Raw genomic sequence first — 22897 nt, 5'->3', positions numbered from 1 at the left:
ATAGACTTCCCAAGAGAAAAAGAACCACAGTTATTGAGGGCTTAAAAGAAAAAACACTGCAATTCTTCATAAAATAGCAATACTTAATCTATTTCCATGGTGATCTGCACAATGGAGGAAAAACAACTATGGGACTTGTGATAAGCCAATTACAAGAAAGGTTAAGAGTTTTTATAGCACCAGAAACATGCCATCTACATGAGAACATAGGATCATTACTAGCAGTCTACACTGTCAAATACACTGCTCTTTAGAACTGCCAGAAATTTAAGCTATCTTCATTCTTGGGCTTTTAGGAAGCTGACAGAGTTTTCTGCCTCTTTTGATAGGCTTTGATGTCAGGAAAAGAAATTACAGAAGATTATAGAATACCTCCTAATTAAAACCATAAATAAATTCCAAAATCAAATTTAGAAATACGCTTCTTTGTCAATGATAGGGCCCCTTTAAGGTTAACTAGATTTACCAAAAACTGGAGTGCATTTGAAACATACATTCATATAGAGTCATGATGTATCATTTTCAACTCCAAATTTAAACTTTTAAAATAGAACTGTAGTATTGGCAAGGAAAACAATCTTTGGCCAAGAAATTATTCTTCCTGAGCTGTACCTGTAATTAACAAGTAGACACTGATATCTTTACTTCATAGACTTGCAAGCCATAGTCTCTTTACTATCATAGTTGCTAATATCTGCTTTCCATTGAGAGAAACATTTGATCTTAATTTTTAGTAAGTAGAACATGCCCAAATAGAAAACATCTGACCATTTTTGCTTAAACAACCTTAGCACTACTGTCAGCTGTCTTTCCTTTCACACGTAAAGATACAAAATACAATAATGTTTGTGTCTTTTGGGCTTTGTCATTGGTGTAATAAATAGTGTTGCTGAAAAAAAAAAAAATCAAGCTCCTCATTCACAGAAATCCTGGCCCTTACCTTTCCTTTGTGTCGTTAGTTTCCCTGCTTTAGTTCCCCGTCTCTATGACAACTGTTTAAATTGGGATGGGCAACTGTCATCTGGAGTATTACTGAGAGAAAAGTGTTAGTGAGCACACAGTTCCCATAGATAGAGCATTTCAATATAATCCAATTTTAATTGAGCTCCAGAGACTTTGATGTGCTGCAGAAGGTTGGGAGAGAGCTATTCCAGGGAGAAATTAAAGCAGCCCAGCAAGGCTTCCCTACTCCAGACTGTCACCATTTTAAGTAAGCATTAGCATCAGACTTAACCTGCCCCTTGGAACATCTCACTTCTTTTTTCAGCTTTTCACTGATTTATTTTATTTTGCCGTATGTAAAAGCAAGGCACTTTTCATCTTTTTATATATGTTTTTACACCCATTTACTTAGGCTTGAAAAGCTTGTACTGGACCTGAGATTCATCTTACGCTGTCTATTGGACTTTGCCTTGGCAGTTCATAAAAGAAATAGAAAATCAAATAGGGATTAGCTCAAAATTATCAGCTATCATATATTAAACTTTCTTTTTTGATATTGCTTTGTAAGACCCTATCTTGGAGCTAAAAAGTTGAAGGAAGTGTAATTTTATTTAACTTTGATTTGCCACTGAATTTTATTTTAATGCTTACATACTGGGTTATTTATTACAGGCTAGGTTTTTTTTTTCAAAATGCATTAAAATATCTTTTCCTCCTCATGTGAAAAATACTTTTCAGGGAAAGCTAGTTTGAAGCAGCTGACACAGGCACATCAGTCCTTAATGGTGAAACCATTAATCTCTTATTTTTTTAAATAGGGAGGAAAATGGGTATTTTTCCATGCGTATTCAAAGAACCTTTTAAGTATTTTGCAATATAATGTTGAACATACATTAAATAGTCCAATAATAATAAAAATGACATAAAACCACAATGTTGATTATTATTAAATAAGCACTAAACATAATGCTTGTGCAGTCAAAAAGCTTTGTAACAGGTATAGTAAACTTAAGAAAATTGTTACCTGTCTATGACATACTTGACATTTCTGATACATATTGGCACATTTAAAAAAATAAATTTAAAACATGTTCAGAAATTAAGCAAAATTATGACAATAATTAAAAATTAGTGTGATTCTATGCATCATCCTAGATACTTCTAGTATCAGAAGTAGATTTACCATAAAGCTAATGAAGCTTCAGCATCAGGACCCCTTACTCCACAGGGCCTTGTGAATGATGAGAGTTGCCAAGAATTGTCCAGTGGTCTCAGTTTACTATAGAACTTGCCTTAAGAGATCTCAGAAGAAATTAAACTAATTTCTAAGGCACTAGTAATTTCTTGTGATTTTTTTTTCTCATCCTAAATATTCACTTACACAGCTAATTATAAACAGTACCACAGTGACTAATCAGGTACATACTTTATCTTGCTTTTGTGGGAGTTTATCCACAGGATAAATTTCTAGAAATAAAATTGCTGGGTTAAAGGGCATATGTATTTGAAATTTTAATAGATGTTCCCAAAATTTCCTCAATATGTTGTACTATTTTGTACTCCCACCAGCAACGTAGTAAGTACCTTTTTTCCTCACAGCAAGCTCAGTATTAGCAAACTTTTGGACTTTTTTCCAATCTGTTAGATGAAAAATAGTGTCTCCATATAGTTTTAATTCTCTGACTATGGATCAGGTTAAGCATGTTTTTAATCAAGTAAGAGTCACTTTTACTATGTTTTCTGTGATTTATCTGAGTTTTTTTAGGAGCAAAATTTTACCCACTCAATGTCTATAGGAGAAGATTATTAATAAATAGCATGGTTTGTCTAATGCATGTGTTTTTGTGTTTTAAATATCATATAGACTTATATATTATGAAAATTATATACATATATTTGTCCCTTCCTCCCTGCTTTCAACCTAGATTAATTTGTCATTCCTCTGTGGAATGCCCTCCCAAATTTTAGTGTTACAGTAGTTCTGAAGATAAGAATCTTTTAATTTACCTACCTACCTATTAAGAATCTTTCTGCTCTGGCATAAAAAAAAATCAGCTGTTCTCTTACCCTAAATTCTAGCACAACATTACTTAAAATATAGTATAATTAGCTAACTATATAGTATAAACACTAAAAGTGTATTTACTATATAGAATTCTATACCAGAAAGGCCACATTCTTTATAAGTGAATTTTCCATGTGGATGTCCTTAGTATACTTTTCTATTTATTTACCAAAATATGCATATTGGAGAAACATACACTGGAGATCCATGGAGCTGCTTTCATTGAGTACCTGCTGTGTTCCACACACTATTCTGAGCACCAGGAAAGACATTCAGCATTAATACGAGGTTTTGACTGAGACACAGAAATAACCTCAATATATGGAGAAAATAATATTGTTAGGTTTATTTATATCACCAGTGGAGAGCAAACCTTTGATAACAGATTAGATATTTTATTTATATTTTATTCACTGGTTATTCCTTTAAAGTAGTCAAGTGTAGAGAGGTTAATTGTTTTTGTTGTTAACACATTTTCTTTGCAGAAGTTTATGTTTATATGGGTAATAATGAACAGAATGATTGCTATATCTAAAGTCTGGACTGAACCTCTTCATCTTTCTCATAATACTCCTAGTATGCCAGTAATCTGAAACCTTGGAGAGGACAGAGAGATCCTAGTCACTGGAGCCAGATTCATTCCTTCGTGTCTTTACCTCAGCATAAAACAAAACACTCAGGTCCTATTAATTCTGTCTCAAAAGTATGTCTACTCTCTTTCCCCTCCTCTTCCTACCTGCTGCAACTGTCTTAGGTTAGACTTCCTCCATTTCCTACTGGCTTGATTCAGATTTCTAGTTTAGCCTCCTTCCCAAGCATTCTCCGCACTGCTTCCAGAGTGCTCTCTGCAAATGCAGGTCTCATCTTATAACCACGCTCCTCCAGTGCTCTCAGTGGCATCACACTCCTTATCAGAGCTGCCATCTATGGAGGGCTAAGTTTAAAATCACTATCCCTGTTCATCCTTTCTGCCATGAGTGCTCTGGACAGCCTCTTGCCTATAGACATGTGACCTCTGTATTCAGAGACACCTGAGATAAGAACATTAACTATAGTAGCTCATTTAATTCTTTCAACAACCCAGTAAAAGAGAATCATTTTATTAATCTTACAGATAAAGACACAAAGAGAAATACTGAGTTCCATGAAAGAAGGGACCATCTCTGTCTTGCTCACCAATATGTCCCCATCGTCTAGCACAATATCTGGATCCTAGGAGATGCAAACTAAATTTTTGTTTGATGGACAAATGATGGGTGATGCTAAGAGCCTTTGCCTGTGGACAGCGAACTTGCTTATGATATTCAAATGAAACAGATAAACAGCAAATTCTCAGCAAAGTAGTGTTTTGCTGCAAATAACTTTACAATCAAACAATAAAAAGTAAGCCAGAGGAAAAGAAACCATCTTGGGACATTTTAAAAATGCAGAAGAGACTTTTAGGGGATATCTAAACCTGGAAATACTATTTTCATTGCATGCAAGTTGGGAGGTCTTTAAAACCTCTTTTACCCCATTACAGATATTTGTGAAAGCCATTCATGTACAAGCAGGGGTCATTTACTGAGCTGTTTACAGTTATACCAAGCTGCATTGCTTGAAGAGCTAATTATCCTCTACTATAGAAAATTAGGGGTAGAAGTAAAAATACTACGGGAAATTCAGTAGCTGAATTGTCTCTAGTTGAAGCAGTAATTTTTTTTTTAAGATTAAATTTCAAACACAGCAGACAGAATACTCAAACCCATCTAGTAAGTAGTATATAAGAACAAATTCCAGGAAATAACCAGACCTAATTGGACCAGTGTGAGGCACAGAAACAGAGTTTGGATCAGAGAATTATGTGCACTGAAAAAGGATCTGGGCCGAAGGCAGGGCAGGGACTGCCCCCATCACTGCTGACTGAGAGTTTCACTGAGGTCTGGGCAGGGAGGTCTGTGAGTTCATTTGCTCAGCAAGTCTATGTAGCACTGCCTTTGTGCCAGCCTCTCTGCTAAACACTCGCTGTTATTTCATTTGATACTCGTAGCAAGTCTGTAGAGTAGATGTGGTCATTCTCATTTTATATAGGAAAAACTCTGTCTCAGGTGCGTTGGGGAACTTTTCTGAAGTTATACAAATTTCAGAGTCTATGTGTCATCCTCCGAAGTCCAAGTTCTTTCTACTACGGCATGACATACAGATAATAAAGAAATATTTTAGCCCACCAAACTAAGTGCTATATGTTGATATTATTGATATATACTATTAGAATGGGGGAATGTCCCAACGGTATCATTCATACTGCTTTGGGCAGATACACATTAAAATGAGACCCAATCCAAAGGACCTCCAAAACGCAAATTTTCCTGCAGGAAGGTTGAATTTCAAGTTATTGCTTCTCATGGGGAGAGAGTGATGCTAGAAGAGCTCTAGCTGTAAGAGAAAGAAAAACAAATTCTCACAAACCCTAAGGATGCACCCGTGAGTGCCCAAGGGTACTCAGGTTTTCAAGTGAAAATACTCATATTTTATGAAAATAGCTTTCAATCACTAATGATCACTGAAAAAGAAAAGTCTTTACAACTTGAAAAGTAATTCATATTCATCTGGTCTTTCTGGTCCCTGATGAGCCTGGTACCTACCAGGCAGATAATTGATAAAGGGTAAATATCTTTTGAATAAATGCTTATTTTTTGAGCAATAAGCTTTTACTATATAGAAGAAATTTACCAGGAAGACAAAGAAGGGAAGCTATTCTAGAGCATAAATAAAGTATGGAAATGTTTGAATCTATATATATTTTTTAAAATTCTAATAGACTTTATTTATTGGAACAGTTTAAGCTTACAGAAAATTGAACAGATAATACAGAGAGTTCCTATATATGTGTATGGATTTGTCAGACCTTTTCCTTCTTCAAAGGACAGAGACATAAATGTTAAGTTGGGTAATTACGCTTTATATTAGAAAATTTTCAGCTGCAAGTTACAGATACCCTAACTAAAGTGGCTTCATTAAAGATAGAAAGATAGACAGAGATCTCACAGAACAGTAAGTCCTGGATGCTGGTGGTCTCCAGGGTTGACTGATTCAGGTACGTGTGGATACTTTCAAAAACCCAAGTTCATTGCTCATTTCTGCTCTGTCATCCTTTGTTTGCTCTCATTCTCACACTGATAGCAATGTGGCTTCAACACTTCCACAAATCAGCAAGAGCATTTTTTAAAAAGAGTTATCTTATTCTATCACAAGATGACCTCCTGAGGTTAGTACTATTATTTTCCCCATCTTATGAAAAGAAAACTGAAGATCAAAAAACTAACTTGCCTGAGGTCTCACAGCTATGAAGAGAGGCATACCATACGGAAGCCTTAAGTCTAGGGTAAGCACATCCACAAATTGATGAATTAGAACAAAAATCAAGATTATTAAATCAAAATCCAGCACCTCCATCAATATTTTGAATCATCCCATGTTTGAGGCTCTTACCCCCTCAACAGATAGATGTTAACACCCCAGTCAATACACCCACAGAGAGGTACTTATTTTTATTTTTTAAAGTGGGAGAATGTACTTAGTTTTATTTTTATTTTTTTTTAAGTGGGAGAATGGCCATTTGAAAAAGGAAATAGGAAAGAGAACCTGTACTGTCTCATATTTCTCCATACCTCTGGTGGGGAAATAGCGTCACGAAGACATGTGGTGAGATGTGGGAGGAGGGAGTTGCACAGCCACGCCCACACCTTCCCCCAGGTGCCACACAGCAGTTACCAGTCAGAGATGGTCTTCCACGTGGTCATTTTAGAATCCAAGCTTCCTCCGTCTTGCGGTTCAGCTTTCCTTCAGCACCTTGAATCCTCTCCATTCCGCTGGCAGATATGAAAAGAGCATAGATGATCACGTGTGAATATATACCTGAAATTTCTTTTGAATTATTCTATCTTGAATATATTTTCTATAATCCCGAGCCATTGCCACAAATTCCAAATGTATGTGAAATTATAAAAGTAACGTAACTTGTAACATTGCATGGCACCACAAGCCCTTTAATTAAACTGTGAAGCTGCAAGTGTTGATTGAATGTGACGACCTCATACCACATGAACCCTGAAAAGGGCATGTCCAGCCTTCCGCAGCATGTTCATCAATCCTTAACAGGAAGTACAACTTGAAGCAAAATTTAGATTTTTCATAATCAAAAAGTATTGGTAATGCTTGTTCTAATGTAAGTGTTAGATGATTTGAGATCAGTAAAGCTATCATTAAACATTCTTTTTTAGGTTGCACAATAGCTGCCTTAAAAGGAAAAAAAGATGAAACTGATTTGACAGTCACATACATGTTTCTGACAACATATACATGTCTGATACACATGAGTGCACAGCAGCCCTATTTTTCTTCAACATGATCATCAGATAATGTGTTAAGCACACATTTGAGTAGGTGGTTTACAAGGGGTTTCTATGACATTTGCTTTATATTACTTCCTACGCACTTTAGGGCATAAGTGAGTGGGGCAGACCTTGGGGCATAAGGCTATCATGAATTCTTTCTGCCCTTAACTTCTTTTGAATACTAAGCAGTTAGCTCAAAATAGTTTGGTGGTCACTTAAGAAAATCACAGAGTTCCATAAGATTTGGATCAAGATGCTTTAATATTCTTGTTTATGACCTATATTATATAATAAAAATGTTTATTTAATTTCCAGAAAATGAAACTGAATGAGATATTTATTATTTGTTGAATAGATTTTATAGTATATTAAATAATTTGGGGAAGCAGGCAGGCACAAACCAGATGACATGGAAAGGTTGACTTCAGAAAGAGAACAAAACAACAAACCTGAAGTATAGATGGAAGTACTCAAACGGTTTAGAAAAATATCCAAGGCTATAATGAAAAACAAACTTCAAGAATTATCATAGAAGGTCCTAAAACTTACAGAACATTATGTAACCAGTAAAGGTATAAATAAAACAGACAATTTTATAGTATCAGGCCGTATTTCAGACCTGGGCTTGATGCTCAGGTTTTTATAGAGATGTGCCATAAAAAAGTATTTAATCAACTATAATTGATAACTCCTTTACATTTACAAAATGTATACAAGTTGGTTAAACTCCTCATCACTTGCCCGATGTCATATCCCATCTGGTCACTCCACCTCCAGTCCCATAGCCTCCCACTTCCATGTTCCACATGCCTCCCACATGGTATGTGTAAAATCTCGCTGTGTAACTTTCCCACTGAGCTTAAGGGTTTTCCCATCGGCTGTGAGCAGAGCAGAGTAAAGGAGACTTGGGCTATAGTCCAAGAAAGCCCATGAAAATCACAAAATGTATTCAATTGCTAGTGTTTTATCTCAGTATTTGATTTGTTTGCATTTTTCCAGCTTATCTGTATTAATTTTACTACAAAAATGTTTTACATTACTATCAGAAATAACACTGGAGCTCAGGAAGGGGTGCCAGACAATATTCTGTGACACACTCAATGTACATTTCCTTATGTGAGAGTCATATGTCTATAGCATCAAGTCAAAACTCCTTAACCTACAGCCCTTCCATAACCTCTCGAGAGTGAAGGAACCCTCTTTTGTAGGGGCAGGAGCTTTCAGGAATGAGATATAACCAGTCTGAAGTTCCTCTACTGAAAAAAAGAAACCAGCTGTTCTATTTAGATTGCTTTTTTAGGTCTTGATTAAATCTAAAACCAGTAGAGGTGTTTGGTGGACTATACCATCAGGACGTTAACATGAGAAGTCTGAAGGCCAAATTGGAGAGTTTTTTCCAGTTCAGCATAGGAATCAGAAATGCATACATTTTGTAAAATTTCTCTGTGACCTTCCTCATATGTACTGTCTCTGTCAGTTTCACATAGTGAATTATTCAACAAACAAATGTGTATGAAGCACATACATGCCAGGCACTATTTTAGGCACTGTGTATTGTGTGATAAATAGGGTAGATTAGAATCCTGTTCTCATGGAACTTTCATGTCACAGGGAGAGGACAGAAAACAAATGCATAAGAAGATTAATAATTTCTATGCACAGATTTAAAACCAAGTGATAAAACAGAAGAGACAGTGTAGGGAGTACATGGTAACTCGAAATTGTTTGACAGAAAAAGTAGCTAAGAGGAGCAAAATGAATCATGGAAGGAAACTTCTTTAAATAAAGAACTTTTGGGATAATTTCATTTCACAATCAATCTTGAAGAACAAGAAGGGAAAGCAAGAGGTAGCTTGCTATTAAAAAAAGAAAAGGGCCCTGGACTGTATTGGGGTTTCCTGGCAGGGAGTTGTGGCCAGCTCAGCACATTCTCTTTTATTAGCACTTCTTGAAGATTTCAAATGCTTAAATATAGCATGGGTTACTGTAAAGTAATTAGGCAGATTTTTTGAAAAGTTTACAAGAACTTATACACATAAATAATTTTCCTTCCATGGCCCCTTTGGTAAGGGCTATATACTTATTAAAATGATGGTGCTATTGTTCAGAGTTGCTTTGGACCTTTGGATCTGTCCTTCAGAATTTGCTTCCTAGCTATTTACAAGCTACTTGTTCTTTTAATTTTATTATCACTCCTTCTCCTTGCCTTCAAGCTTTACCAATCTCAGTTGTCCTTTTTTCTTGCTAGAAAGGCTCCCTGAGGACTATTGTGATCTCAGTCTGAAGCTGAGAGAGTGGTGGGAGGAAAAGTGGGTTTGTGTATCAGTCTGGATCCAATTAAGGGAGAGGAATCACATAGCAGTTTAAATAGAAAAAGTGTAATATAAAAAGTCGTAATATAAAATATGACAGGAGATTGGAATAACAAGGCAATGGCTAGATAACTCTAAAGAACATGAGAAAAGCACAGGTAAGGAGCAGCCAGTCCCCCTAGGGCTGTCACAGAGCCCAAGGAAGAGGCCCTCCTGGGCTTGTGGGCGGGCATAGCTATAGCTCACCGAATAATAGAGAAGTCACTCTGGTGCCCCGTCAGGGTGGGGGGCCTGGCGCTGGAGCTCTTCCCTCTAGAACTTTCCAGAAATCCACCCTCCAGGGAGTTGCTGAAGCTGTTCACGGGGTAGGGGAGTACTGAGAAAACTGCTGGTCACTGGGTGCTGTTGAACATGAACCACGGGAGCTGAGCACTGGAGAGCAGGAACCTGCCGTGTGAGCTCAACAGAGCAAGGACGAGAAACGCCGCCTCCTGCAGCGTCTCTTCAGTGCCCTTTCCTGACAAAGTTTAACCAAGTCAGGTGGCAAAGGAAAAATTTCAAGGTTGCCGATTCATTTTCGCAGCACAGGCAATCAAGGGTGAATTTGGACCTGGAAGGCCATAAATTAATAATTGGCACACTTTATAAGAGAGACTTTTACATGAAGCACTTAAGGAGTCAAACTAACTTATGTTTTCTTCAGCTACCTGCCTGGTTTAACTAGCATAAAAACTGTTAATGTGCCTGATGGAAAGAAATGCTAGATTCATTACACAGCAGTTCCCAAAGAGAAAAATGAGTCAAAATATGACTGTGTGTACGTACATGTGAAATAATCTGTCTAGATATATAGAGATAGCTGATATATAGATATAAATGTATCTTCCTGGCATACCAGTATTGGTACAAGTGTGCCAACACAGCTTTCTTGGGAAAATCTGTCCTTTTTTCTGATACTGTACTCATCTTACTGTTTGGGTTTTCAAATGGCCAAATATTTTTATTTTTTTAGTGAAATAATGCTTATAATTGAAAATAGGTTTAGTTGTTGTGGCTATTTTATTTGTCTTAAAATTTTTCTTACTTGACAAAAAACCAGTTAACAATCCTGCATCAGTATCTCTTTCCTTTTTAAAAAATTATACTGGTCTATGAAATTCAAATATAGAAAGCATTATAGCCAACGAAGAGTTTATAAATATAAAGTGTGGCAAATCACTACAACCTTTTTGTGAAATGTATAAAAAGAAGTTTTGCATTTAGAAACTAAAACAATTGTCACATGATGTTCAACAACAAGGACGTATAAATTCATGAACAGAGCTCAGTAGCTAGGGCCATGTACTTTACATCCATTGTCTCTGCTTAAACTGGACAGTAATAGGTATCATTACCACTGTTTTTCAGATGACAGAAATCAGATGGAGTTAAATGATTTTTTCCAAGGTCCTGTAGTTAGCAAATAGCAGAGCCAAGATTTAAATAGGAGTCTGACTGGCTCCAAAATGTTTCAGGATTTAAATAGATGTCTGACTGCCTCCAAAAACCTTTCAATGTCTATGGAAAGACAAACTGAATTAAGGGTTACAAAATAATATTTAAAACAATAAAAGATTATATACATATTATATATTTTTTATATATTTTCTTGAGAGAAAAAAATGTAAAAAGGAACTTCATGGCTTATTTTCAAAGCTGAAGAAATATAATATATGTAAAACTCAATAACTAGTTTCTATTTCCACCAAAGCAAATATAAGTGCACTAAAGTTTACCAAAGCTAGTAAAAAAAGTGATTATGTATTGTTAATATATTAATATATTTGTGTATCAGGAAGGAATGTACTTATTGTAGATTTGAGAGCAGTGGCTTAATCGAGTATGGATTTATCTATATCATGTAATAAGAAATCCAAATATGGATAGTTGCTGAGTAGCTCAATGTTAGGGCCAACTTTGCTGCGGTTACCTTGGCCTACCTCATAGTTGCATAATTGCTGCTACAGTTTCAGCCATCACATCTCTATTCAAGCAAGAAGGGGAAAGGGGTGTGCCAGCTACATGTGACTCATTTCATCAGCTTTTCTAAAACATCCCCAACTACCTTTGGCATTTGATCATTTGTTCTTATTACCCAGTTGCTAGGTCAAATGTCCTTCCCCAAAGTTGCAAGGAAATTTTGGAAATCAGGGAATAACATCATCATGATTGGCTTAGACTATAGGTTAGCCAAACTCTGGCTTGGGACCAAATTCAGCCCACACTTGTAAATAAAGTTGTATTGGAACACATCTATACCCATTTATTTACATATATTTACAGCTGCTTTCATGCTGCAATGGCAAAGTTGAGTAGTTGCGGCAGAGACCATATGACCTGCGAAGCCTAAAAATATTTACTCTCTGCCCTTTACAGAAAAAGTTTGCTGACCCCTTGATTAGACCAATCATGATCCACTGCCTGGGGTTTACCATATAGATGCTCTGGGGATAACTGAGCTTCCTTAGGAGAGAAGGGATATTGGAGAGAAACAACAGCATATATCACAGGTGGTCACCTGGTCCACTCAATTATAAACAAGACCAAAAAATGATAATATATTTTCTGCTTTAAGTCACAGGGTCACCTTGAACGTATAACTTTTCTACTCCTTCATTTCCTCAAGAGCCATCTAAGACAATTTAGAAAGACAGAAAATTTGCAAATATACAGTATCAAATGATTGACAGTGTTGTGATATATCATGAATTCAGAAAGATAATTCCTCAGTTACTGATTTTTATATAGCACTGTCTAAGATACTGTCAGACTAAGTGTTAAATACATATTTTATTGATTGACACTTCCCTTTAAACTGTTTATTTCAGGTTCTTGCATACACTGAGGGACTTCATGGAAAATGGATGTTCAGTGAGATACGAGCTGTCTTTTCAAGACGTTATCTTCTACAAAACACTGCTTTGGAAGTATTTATGGCAAACAGAAGTAAGTCCCCTTAAATATTTTGAAAGAAAATGTGCTTGTACTTGGCTGTTACTCATTTACATGGTATGATACCGTCTTGATTTTGCCTACAATATTTCTCTCTTTTGTTATGCCCTTGCTAAAACAAGCAAAAAATTCTTTCTGGGAAATAAAAAAGAATTAATTTGTTTAAAAATGTTAACCCTAGGTTTTCATAAATAGAGTTAAATAGAAAGCTGATTTTTCATAAAGATTTATTACCTTTACAAATAAATCATGATAGCCACTTGAAAATGATTTCTTAAATAGATGGTTAGCTCTCCTGTGGTTTTCTAAATCCTGTTTTTTTTTCCTCCTTCTTACCGCAGCTTCGGTTATGTTTAATTTCCCTGATCAAGCAACAGTAAAAAAAGTTGTCTATAGCTTGCCTCGGGTTGGAGTAGGGACCAGCTATGGTTTGCCACAAGCCAGGTAATTATATCATATTACACATTATCTACAGTTTGTTAACATATTTAAGTCTCAATATGACAGAAATGTAAATGTGGTTATGCCATTGTAATTATTTCAAGGACCAAGGAATTTTCTTTCTCTGAAGGTTATTTGCAGGGAAAGAGGTTATGAAAACAGCTATTCTGAAAATGACAGAATGGTTAAGTTAGATTTTATTTAACACATATATAAATAATTTTAAAAGTTGATTGCATATCGTAGCTAGCATATAATTATAAGACATTTTTGCTTGTTAAAATAGTATAGAAAACATACCAAAAGCCCTAAGATTTTTGTGATTGCTATCTAATATCATATAAATTATTTTTTATAAATGCTTCATTAATAAGACCCTTAGAGTTTATTGAAATTAATCATCATTAATTATGATGTATTTTTAAGCATTTCCTAGATCTTTCATCTTGATATTTTAGAAGAATCCCTTTAAAATCTTATTTTATTAAAGAATACTAGCCTTAGTAGAAAACAGTATTTATGTGTATTGCTAAGATCAGTTAGTCTGTTTTTGGCTCCAAGTAACTCAATACCTGACTAAAAGTAGCTTAAACAATAGGAGTTAGTGTGTGTGTGTGTGTGTGTGTGTGTGTGTGTTTTAATGCAAAAGATCTGAAGTTAAGTTATATTCAGAAGTTCGGTTATATCAGAACTCAGTTGGCCTTGCATTTACATAATCACTACTTCTCCAGACACCACATCTTCACATAACTGCATTTAAATAGGAAAAAGACACAAAGGATCTCTTTTTAAGCTTCTCTGTTTTAGAAAGGAGTATATTTCTCAGCAGCCTCCAGCAATCTTCATCTCAAGTCCCTTTGTCCAAAATGAGGTCACCTTCCCACTCCTAACATAATCACTACCAAAGAAGAGGGAGAGTAGGCTTAGCTCAGATATCACCTAGAATTTTTGGAAAAGATATCTCTGCCTCCTTGCCACCTTCTACCTGAACAAAAAATGGTTTCTGTTGATGAGGAAGAAAGAGAGATTGCCTTTGGGGAGATAAGCAACAGTGACTACCACATAGACTGTTAAATCCTTGCGAATGATTGCAGAGCACTACATGGATGGAAAGGAAGACTAATCTCTGTCTGTCTTCCCTTAATAGGCTACAGACATTTTAAATGCAGGGACTGTGTTTTATTTATTTTTTAATCCACAGCACCTAGCACAGCGCCTAATTGCAGAGGTGCTTTTTAAGTGCTGTTCCACTAGAGTTACCTTGTATTGCAACTTACCCATTCTCTGTAAGCTTGCAGCGTAAGACCAATTCACTGACATGTATGCTCATGCTCAGGATATTTGCTATTAGAATGACAAGATTAAACTAAGACATTAGCAGATAATGAAGCACTTATATAAAATACAGGTCAAAGAAAAAATGCATTTAATCTATCAAAGAAATGAGGTTAGTTTTGCAAGACTTGTCCTTATTGAATCTAAGCTGACTCATACTAATCACTACTTCCTTTCCCATGTGCTTATAAACTATTTGTTTAATCATCAATTCAAGAATTTTTCCAGAAATTGACATTAAGAATTCACAAATAGTTCTAACTTTTTCCTTTTTAAAAATAATCTCTTGCTTCCTGGCATCTTTCTCAATGACCATGATTTCTGAAAGATTACTAATAGCGGTTTCTCGATGGCGTGTGTAATTTCCCTCAGTACTCTTGGACTTGTCTGAACCTGAATTCATCTAAAACCACCAGAAGCTCTATTATCTTCCTTACCTATTATGAGTATTATTTCTCTTTTAACTACATTTGGTCTCTCTGTCTTTTGGAAGATCATTCTTCTTAATAGAAAAACTGGAAGCAAAATAGATGTTCAGTAGTTTTGGTCCCTGTTACTTCATAAAGCCATTCTATCTTAAAATACTTTTTGTTGCTCTGGGCTTGTTTCCCCCCAACTTCAAAGGCTCAACTCATTCTTAGCTTCCTAATAATATTCTTACAGGTTCAGTTTTGTATATTTCCTGATGTATGTATCCTTAGAAGTAGCAGAAAGAGTTGAGGGAGACACTGAAGCTAGGCTTAAACCTGTCACTTATTAGGTGGGTTACAATAAGAGAGCCTGGCACTAAGTAGGAATTCAATAAATGTTGGTTGAAAAAATAAGGCAAATGGGCTGACACTTTCATTTACCATAAAATGGGGAAAATAGCTTTGCAAAGAGATGTTTTGAGAGCATAAAGGCACTTTTTAAACTATAAACACACATTGCATTTTAAACTATAAATGCAATGTATACATATATATACACACATGTATGCATACACATACATAGATATAGGTAGGTAGGTAGATATGCATATGTACACATCTATAAGTGTATGTGTGTATGTGTGTGATATGTAAGATCTTGTTACATTTAGAGAATTGTCCAAGGAGAAGGATGATGCCTGGCTCCTACAAGTAGAAGCCCTCCAGTGAAGAATGTCTTGGTAGAATCATCAAGGTCTAAGGATCCATTCTTTGCTTTGCTTTCTTGACATTGAGTTTTGTCAGTTTAAGCAGAGTTTATCAAACTCTAGGGAACTTACTCTAAGTTAAACCTGTAACATACTTATTTTAAACAACAACAGCAAAACCCATCAAATTCAAAGGCAGTTGTACTGCAAAAACAATTAACTTCACAAATCACTAGGCCACTTCTTGAGCAAGCCCACCAAGGAGATCACATTGCAAATCAGATTTTGTTGCTTAAAGAACAAAGATCTAGAACAAAGGGAATATTTCCATTAAGCTAGGATGGCCTAATAAATACCACTTTAATTAATTAATGTCCATAGCTATTGTTTACTGATGACTTCCATGTGCCAGGGACTATACTTTGTGTTTTATTAACAGTTTACAAGTATTATTTCCCCTGATTCTTAAAACAAGCACATTCTTAAAACAATGAGATTTTTATCCCATTTTAGATATAGGAAAATTTTGACTTAAATAAATTACTCCTCTTGCCTACTCTCTTAATTCCTATCCTGTGTTCTCTACAAGGTGACTCACACTGCTCCTTCTCATAATGCCGAAAAAATACTGGCAAACACTTGTCTATTTTCTGGAATTCATACTGATTGTCATTCTTTGGTTAATGTATTTTCTAGTCAGTTAATTTTCCATTTGATTAGATTCTTCACTTGCAAAGGATATACCCTGGTTGTATTTATAGAGTTGATGATTTATAATGGTCATCATTTGTTATGATACTTAATACTTTTTATTTCAGAGGAAAATTTTGCCTTCATTTTACCCTCTAATTCTAAAAATATACTATAGCCGAAACATGTGGAAACTGTCCTCATTATGATTTCTAAACTTGTTATAGGATATTTTGAATAGCCCTATTGATTTACTGTTTCCCATTTTTCTTCTTTGTACAATTGAATTATTTAATTTTTTTAACATCACATCTGTCCAGCCATTTTCCCTTTTGGGGTAGATGACTGATAATTTAGGTCATTCAGATATACCTGTTGAGACTCCACTGTATGCTGACCATTGCTAAGTGCTAAGTATATAACAGCAAGTAAAACCACTAAGTTAAACACGGTTCCTACTCTCAGTGAGTTTATAGTAGGAAAGTGAGAGATGTCAACAGCAAAAACTAAACCTTCCCCGAGCTTATTAATAATCTGCTCTTCTAAATTCATTTCCTATGCCTGCATTTTTCTTCAATATACTCTTAGAGTGACATAACTTTCCCCCATGATTCCTGTTATTTACAGTTTACACCAAACAGGATTGGGTTTTTTTGTTGTTGTTGTTGTTTTTTCTTTTGTTTGGGAAATAATTCTGGTGGTCAGAATTATTTCCAGATGAGCAATATTTTTCTTAAATTGTCTGAGTTTAAAATGTCAACAAAGGAATTCAAAACTTTATTTTACATATATTTCTTTTAGTAGACCGAGCATGCTATATATAAGAATTTTAGTCAGATTATCAAGAATATGATTATAATAGTAACACAGTGCAAATTGGGCTAAGTGTAGTTTATTAATTTCTTGATAATTTAGAAAACATTTTAGCATATTGCCATATAAAGTCAGAAACAGGGCTAGAGTTTATAGCATAAAATAGTGTGTGAAGGGAAGTGTACTTGAGAAAATTTTGAATATTAGTGCCATTATGGATCAAACTCTGAAAGCCCATTAGGTAGCCATGTGAAATTCATTTTTAAATGTCCTAATTGTAGAATTAAAGTATAATTTCTGTATACCATTTGCCATTGCAATTAAATGAGCCGTCAGACTCATATGGTCCTTTTGTAGTCAGCTGTCTGTTATCTCACAGATGTAACTAAGAAAGTTCTTCAAAAATTTTAATATGTGAACAAGTTGCCACAATTTATTAAGTTAATATTTTAAACATTGAATTATATACAATTGTTTTTTAAATTCTTAATTAAGATTTCAATTTGAGATAACATGGTCCATCCCACCCTTCCACCTTCTCTCCCTTCCTTCAGCTAACACATATTTTAGCTACTGCTATGTATATGACAATGGCTGTTAAGACTCCATTTTAATAGAAATATTTGTCAATAATTCATTAGCAACAGAAATAATCTTAAGTCTGTAGTTCCCAAACTGAGCACCAAGGAGCCCCATCGCAGTGAATTCGCAGAGGTGCTGCAGGGCATCTTATATTTTATAGGGAAAAGCAACATCTGTCAGATACCACACAAACTATTAGCTCAAATTCTAAGTTTCAACATTAAATATCATTTCATTCTTTTCAATGATATCTTTGTGAAACTGGTGTTTGGTAGTTGCTGTGTTTAAAAACAAGAGCCACAAGAAAAATCAGTGTGCGACAGGCAATGAAGGTGGGGGTGGGAGATCTGACTCCAGAATCTGAGAAGCTGTGCAGTGCCTGACAGGTGTACATATCCCATGCCCAATTGTGGTTATTTAAGAATGAAATACAAATATTATTATTCTTTCAGTTTTTGAGTATTATATTTTCAAATAGCTATTAAGTTGTTAAGATGTTAAGTATTCATTGAGTCGTTTAGACCTAACTACTTAATAAACAGAACTGTTAGGTACTTCTCTTCACCAAGGAGCACCATGAAAAAATTACTGAGGCACTAAGGGTGCCACTGGAAAGTTTGAAAACCTCTGTCAATCATTTTTGGAAACCCAGTAGCTTTATCACACTTTTCTAAGTACAACTAGCTTTCATTATTTTTAGATAAACACATTGAACCTGGAAAGTTTCATAATTTGTACAAATTATCCTGATTTATTTTCTTCAGCTATTCATATATACCTTCTTTTTCTGGACCCATACATTTTTTTCAAAGTTCCCAGTTGTTGTTTTTTGCATTATTAGAGGGATATATATTCTGTGGGTAGAGGCAGTGTAGGTGTGCACATTCTATGTGTGTAAATGTGCACACTCTACATGTGAAGGAAGCTGTAAAAAGTTCAGTGATGGCCAATAAATCAAATGCTTGTAAGCAGGTACCTGACTAACCACCTACCTACCTTGTTAGCACGGAGTAGATTTGCTGCATTGTTTAAAAGCTACCTTGATTTATTTTGAGTATAGCTTTACCTTTATTGTTCTTGTTGATTTGTAAGATAGATACCCACTTGCAGCTATATTTTTACAAATAGGGTTTCTTTCAAATTGGTTTATCCTGAATAATTAAATATATCTTCCCTACAATAGAATTCTCAAATAATGCTAATTTATATAATCAAAATATATTTTATAATTTGCCTAAAAAGATAAACCATAAATTATTTTAAATTGAATGATATCAAACCAACATATTAGCTAATACTAGATTTGTTTAAGTTACAAATTAAGAGACTGTGTTTGTGATGGTGTGCTTAATTGCTAGGAGGATATCACTGGCCACCCCTCGGCAGCTTTATAAATCTTCCAATATGACTCAGCGCTGGCAAAGAAGGGAAATTTCAAACTTTGAATATTTGATGTTTCTTAATACTATAGCAGGTAAGATGTCTCATTCTTTAATCTCATAATGTTTATATTCATCAAAATATTTGGTAATATGACTTGATATAACACATTTTTCTTTTTGGAATTTAAATGCAGCATTAAAGTAAATTTTGAAGCACTCACATTAAATTTTATCAGAAACTGTATAAGCTAATACCACCAAGATTTAGATGCATTTATTGTTGAAGAGGCTTTCCTTGCTCTCCTTCTGCCATTTCCTTTGCTGACAGCTTTGTCTGAAGGTTTATTAGAGTCAACAAACCATTGCCAGAGAGTGTCTGGAAATAATAATGGTAAAATGTAATTTCACTACTTTGTCATTCTCAGCAATAGCAGCTAGACAGGAGAATAACAACAGGATTCTGCCTAGTACAGATGTCACCTGGATTATGGCATGATTAGGTTACAGCATCCTTTTTTTTTTCTTAAAATAGTAAAATAAAAATAAAAAATCAGATTACATTTTCTAAATGATGAGTAACTGCCATCAACCTCGGCAGTAGTATGCTTGTAAATCAAAAGGAGGTAGTGGCTTTGTTTTTCTGGTAAATCAGTGGTTGTCAGTGGTTAAACATGTCTATGAGATTTAAGCACTTCATTCTTTTTTCTTAAGCTTTAAGCTCCAAAAGGCCTTATTCATGTTGAATTACAAAGAGTTTACTTCTGTAAATCAGGCTCTACCAAAACTTTTTGCAATCAGATGAATTTAAATAACTAGATAAATATGTTTACCTACGATTATTGTTTCATTATAAATGAATTCTTACAACATGAATTTAAAGCAGTGTTCCTATGATTCATTGCTTTAAAAAGATAACTATGTAGTATTACTCTTTTTAAATCTATCATACATAGTGTGAATATGGATACTATAGGTATATATTAAATGTAGATGATATAGATATGTATCAAATAGGCAAGAGAACTTGATTTGTCAACATTTGAAATGTTTTTGCATTTTAATCACTTAATGCATTCATATATATGCATATATTCATATATATTCATTTATTTGTACATACAGCAAACACATATATCTTAAAGAAACCTATTTACTCCTGCAAAGATAGAAGAAATGTGTTACATTATGTAATTAGCACATTATTTATATATAATAGAATGAACTTAAATATCTGAAATGTAGAGAACTCAATTTCGTTAGCATATTTAGGTAAACAACATGAGGTACAGAAAGAATACAAGCTTCAACTCCAAAAAGAAGAGTCATAGAATCCCAGATCCGCCAACTCTGTGTCTTAGAGCATAAGCTGAATTTCAAGTTTTAACTCTATGTTGGGCTTTTAATCTTTCAGTAGCAATGTTTAATATATTTACATTTATTGTAATAACTAGTATGTTTGGTTTTATATTATCTTGTTTTATACTGTTTTTTTTTTTTTATGTTTTCCTGCTTTTAATATTGCTTTGTTCTTCTTTGGCCATATAAATACTTTTTTGCTCACCTCTAGAGAGACTTAGAATGTAGGCATCTTGTTATTAATTCTCCTAGAGATATATTTAAATTTTTAAAAGCCTTCTAAACTATATTTCTCTTATTTTTGAACTAAAAATGAACCAATATTTTAAAATCACTCCTATGCACAATAAAAACTTAACTAAATTTTACTCCTCACTCATTGCTTATCTTTGTAAATATAATTTGCTAGCCAGAATCCAGATTATTATTAACTTCCTACTCTGAGGAATCCATCTCTTTTTGCATGTTAAGAAGGCTTTCCAACTATTAAAATTTTATTCTTGTTCTTAAAGTATATTATTTTGAGCTAATGGGTCTTTACCTGCTTTTTTAGAATCTGTTCTCTTTATATTCTTCGGCAGTATTTTTTCCATATGCCCCGTGTTAGGTTTTTTTGGTATTTGCTCTTGAGAGATCTATCAAGACTCAGTGTCTACCATTAGATGGGCTTATGATTTTTTTTCTCTGGCTGTGCTAGCTGTTTGGAGCTGTTAGATGTAAAACTGGAGAGCAGGGTGATACACCTTGCTTCCGGTTCAGTTTCTATTCTAGCAGGCATTCATATTATTAATAAACGGTTCTGCTATTCTAAGATGGCATTCTCTCTATCCTCTGGATGGAAGGTTTTCTAGTTCATTTCTTTAAAGGGCTCTTCTAGTCTCCATCCCCTCCCACTGCATTTTACTCACAACTGGTAAATTTTCCACAATGTGGTACAGTGCCATCTATAACCACCACGCACTTCATGCCTGTTACTTTCTGGGGGTGTCTTTCTCTAACTCTGGACAGATTGCTCTGTCCAAATCTAGATAACATTGTAATACCTTCTAAAAGTTGCACCTGAGCAGTATGGAGACCGATATGCTTTTTTCTCACTGGGACAGTCTTTAGGTTTCTGAACCAGGGCATGCAGACCATGAGAGGAATTTAAAAGTGTCTTCTTATTCTTTTTTGAATCATTGGGGCCTGTTTTATTTGATGACATGAAGAATGTATAAGCCACTGATTCTTTTTAAGAGTTTATTGGGTACTTCCTTTACAATTATAACTAAAGATTAAAGGCCTGACTATTGTAGGCAATGGGATAAAAAGAAGAATAAAATAAAGACTAGGAGCTTACAGCACTTATAATCTAGATTAATAAATAAAATATACATAAATGAGAGCATTTTAAGGCAGCTGATATTAAGTGCTGAGCAATTGCTATAGATAGTGAAATAGTGAATTCTGCAAAAGCTAAGCAGAGGGGAGGAATTTAAAAATGTGTTTGGGAGAAAAAAAGAGCGGAGCTCTTACAGATTTCTTCCAGTTGGATGTATATAGTGTGTTTGGAGGACATAAGTATCATATCTTAACTGGAGCAGAGAATAATAGATAATATCAGAGCTATAGGTCAGAGCCAGATTATAAAGAGACTTTTAAGAGTACAGTTTTGGAGGAGAAGAGAATGCAATATGGAATTTTAGGAAAATTAAACTGATAATTATGTATGTCATGAATCCAAATTGATACAGCTTAACATTAGAGAGAGCTATGAGGGAAGTGTTATAGACAGCTAGATACAAAGTCAATTTGTTCATTCTTTCAGTAAATAGTTGCTGAACATTTACTGTGTGCCAAGTTTGTACCAAGAATACAGAAGTAAGTAAAATACAGTTTGTGCCTTTGAAAAGATCATAGTATAGTCAGGAAAACAAGCATGTACACCAGCAATTCCAGTAAAAAGTTGTGGAAGTATTATAGTGAGAGCATATATGAAACCATTTGGGGTCAAAAATCTAGATGCTATTAATATTACTTGTAACCTAGAGATCAAGAAAAGGTTCTCATAGGTGACATTTAAAATGGGAATTGAAATACAAATAAGAATTCACTGGAAAGTAGGCAGAGGGCATTCCAAGAAGAAAGAAAATGTGGGGTGAAGATTTGGATAAGAATAGTGGAAGCAGATATGGCAAAAAGAGAGAGAGGCAAATGATACTTTGTATGTCACCATTATACAAAAAGTATGTCACTGCTGTTTACTCTAGTTCAATGATTTTCAGAGTGTGCTCCCCTGACCAGCAGCTTCAGTAGTACCTAATGCACATCAGAAGCAGGCTTGCTAAAACACAGATCACTGCCCCCACCCCCAGAGGTTCTCATTCAGTAGGCTTGGAGTGAGGCTCAATAATTTGCGTTTCTAAAAAGTCTCCAGTTGATGCTGATATCATTGATCTAGGGACCACACTTTGAAAATTGCTGCACTACACCTATATTCTTTATAAGACATACCC

At 34.8% G+C, this 22897-nt stretch overlaps 1 protein-coding gene across 4 annotated transcripts in view; it reads left to right on the top strand.

Moving 5' to 3' along the window:
• The window catches only part of NBEA (neurobeachin), a 563351-nt gene that overhangs the window by 438728 nt on the left and 101726 nt on the right, over positions 1 to 22897 (top strand). For all 4 annotated transcript variants that reach the window (XM_069467350.1, XM_069467354.1, XM_069467352.1 and 1 more), the window contains 3 exons: positions 12563 to 12680; positions 13028 to 13130; positions 19023 to 19138. In XM_069467350.1, the coding sequence (XP_069323451.1) occupies positions 12563 to 12680; positions 13028 to 13130; positions 19023 to 19138 (337 nt within the window). The remainder of the gene's footprint in view (positions 1 to 12562; positions 12681 to 13027; positions 13131 to 19022; positions 19139 to 22897) is intronic.

This window comes from Eulemur rufifrons, chromosome 4, assembly GCF_041146395.1.
Source record: "Eulemur rufifrons isolate Redbay chromosome 4, OSU_ERuf_1, whole genome shotgun sequence".
NCBI classification, from domain to species: domain Eukaryota; kingdom Metazoa; phylum Chordata; class Mammalia; order Primates; family Lemuridae; genus Eulemur; species Eulemur rufifrons.
This window is presented reverse-complemented; position numbering and strand designations above follow the sequence as displayed.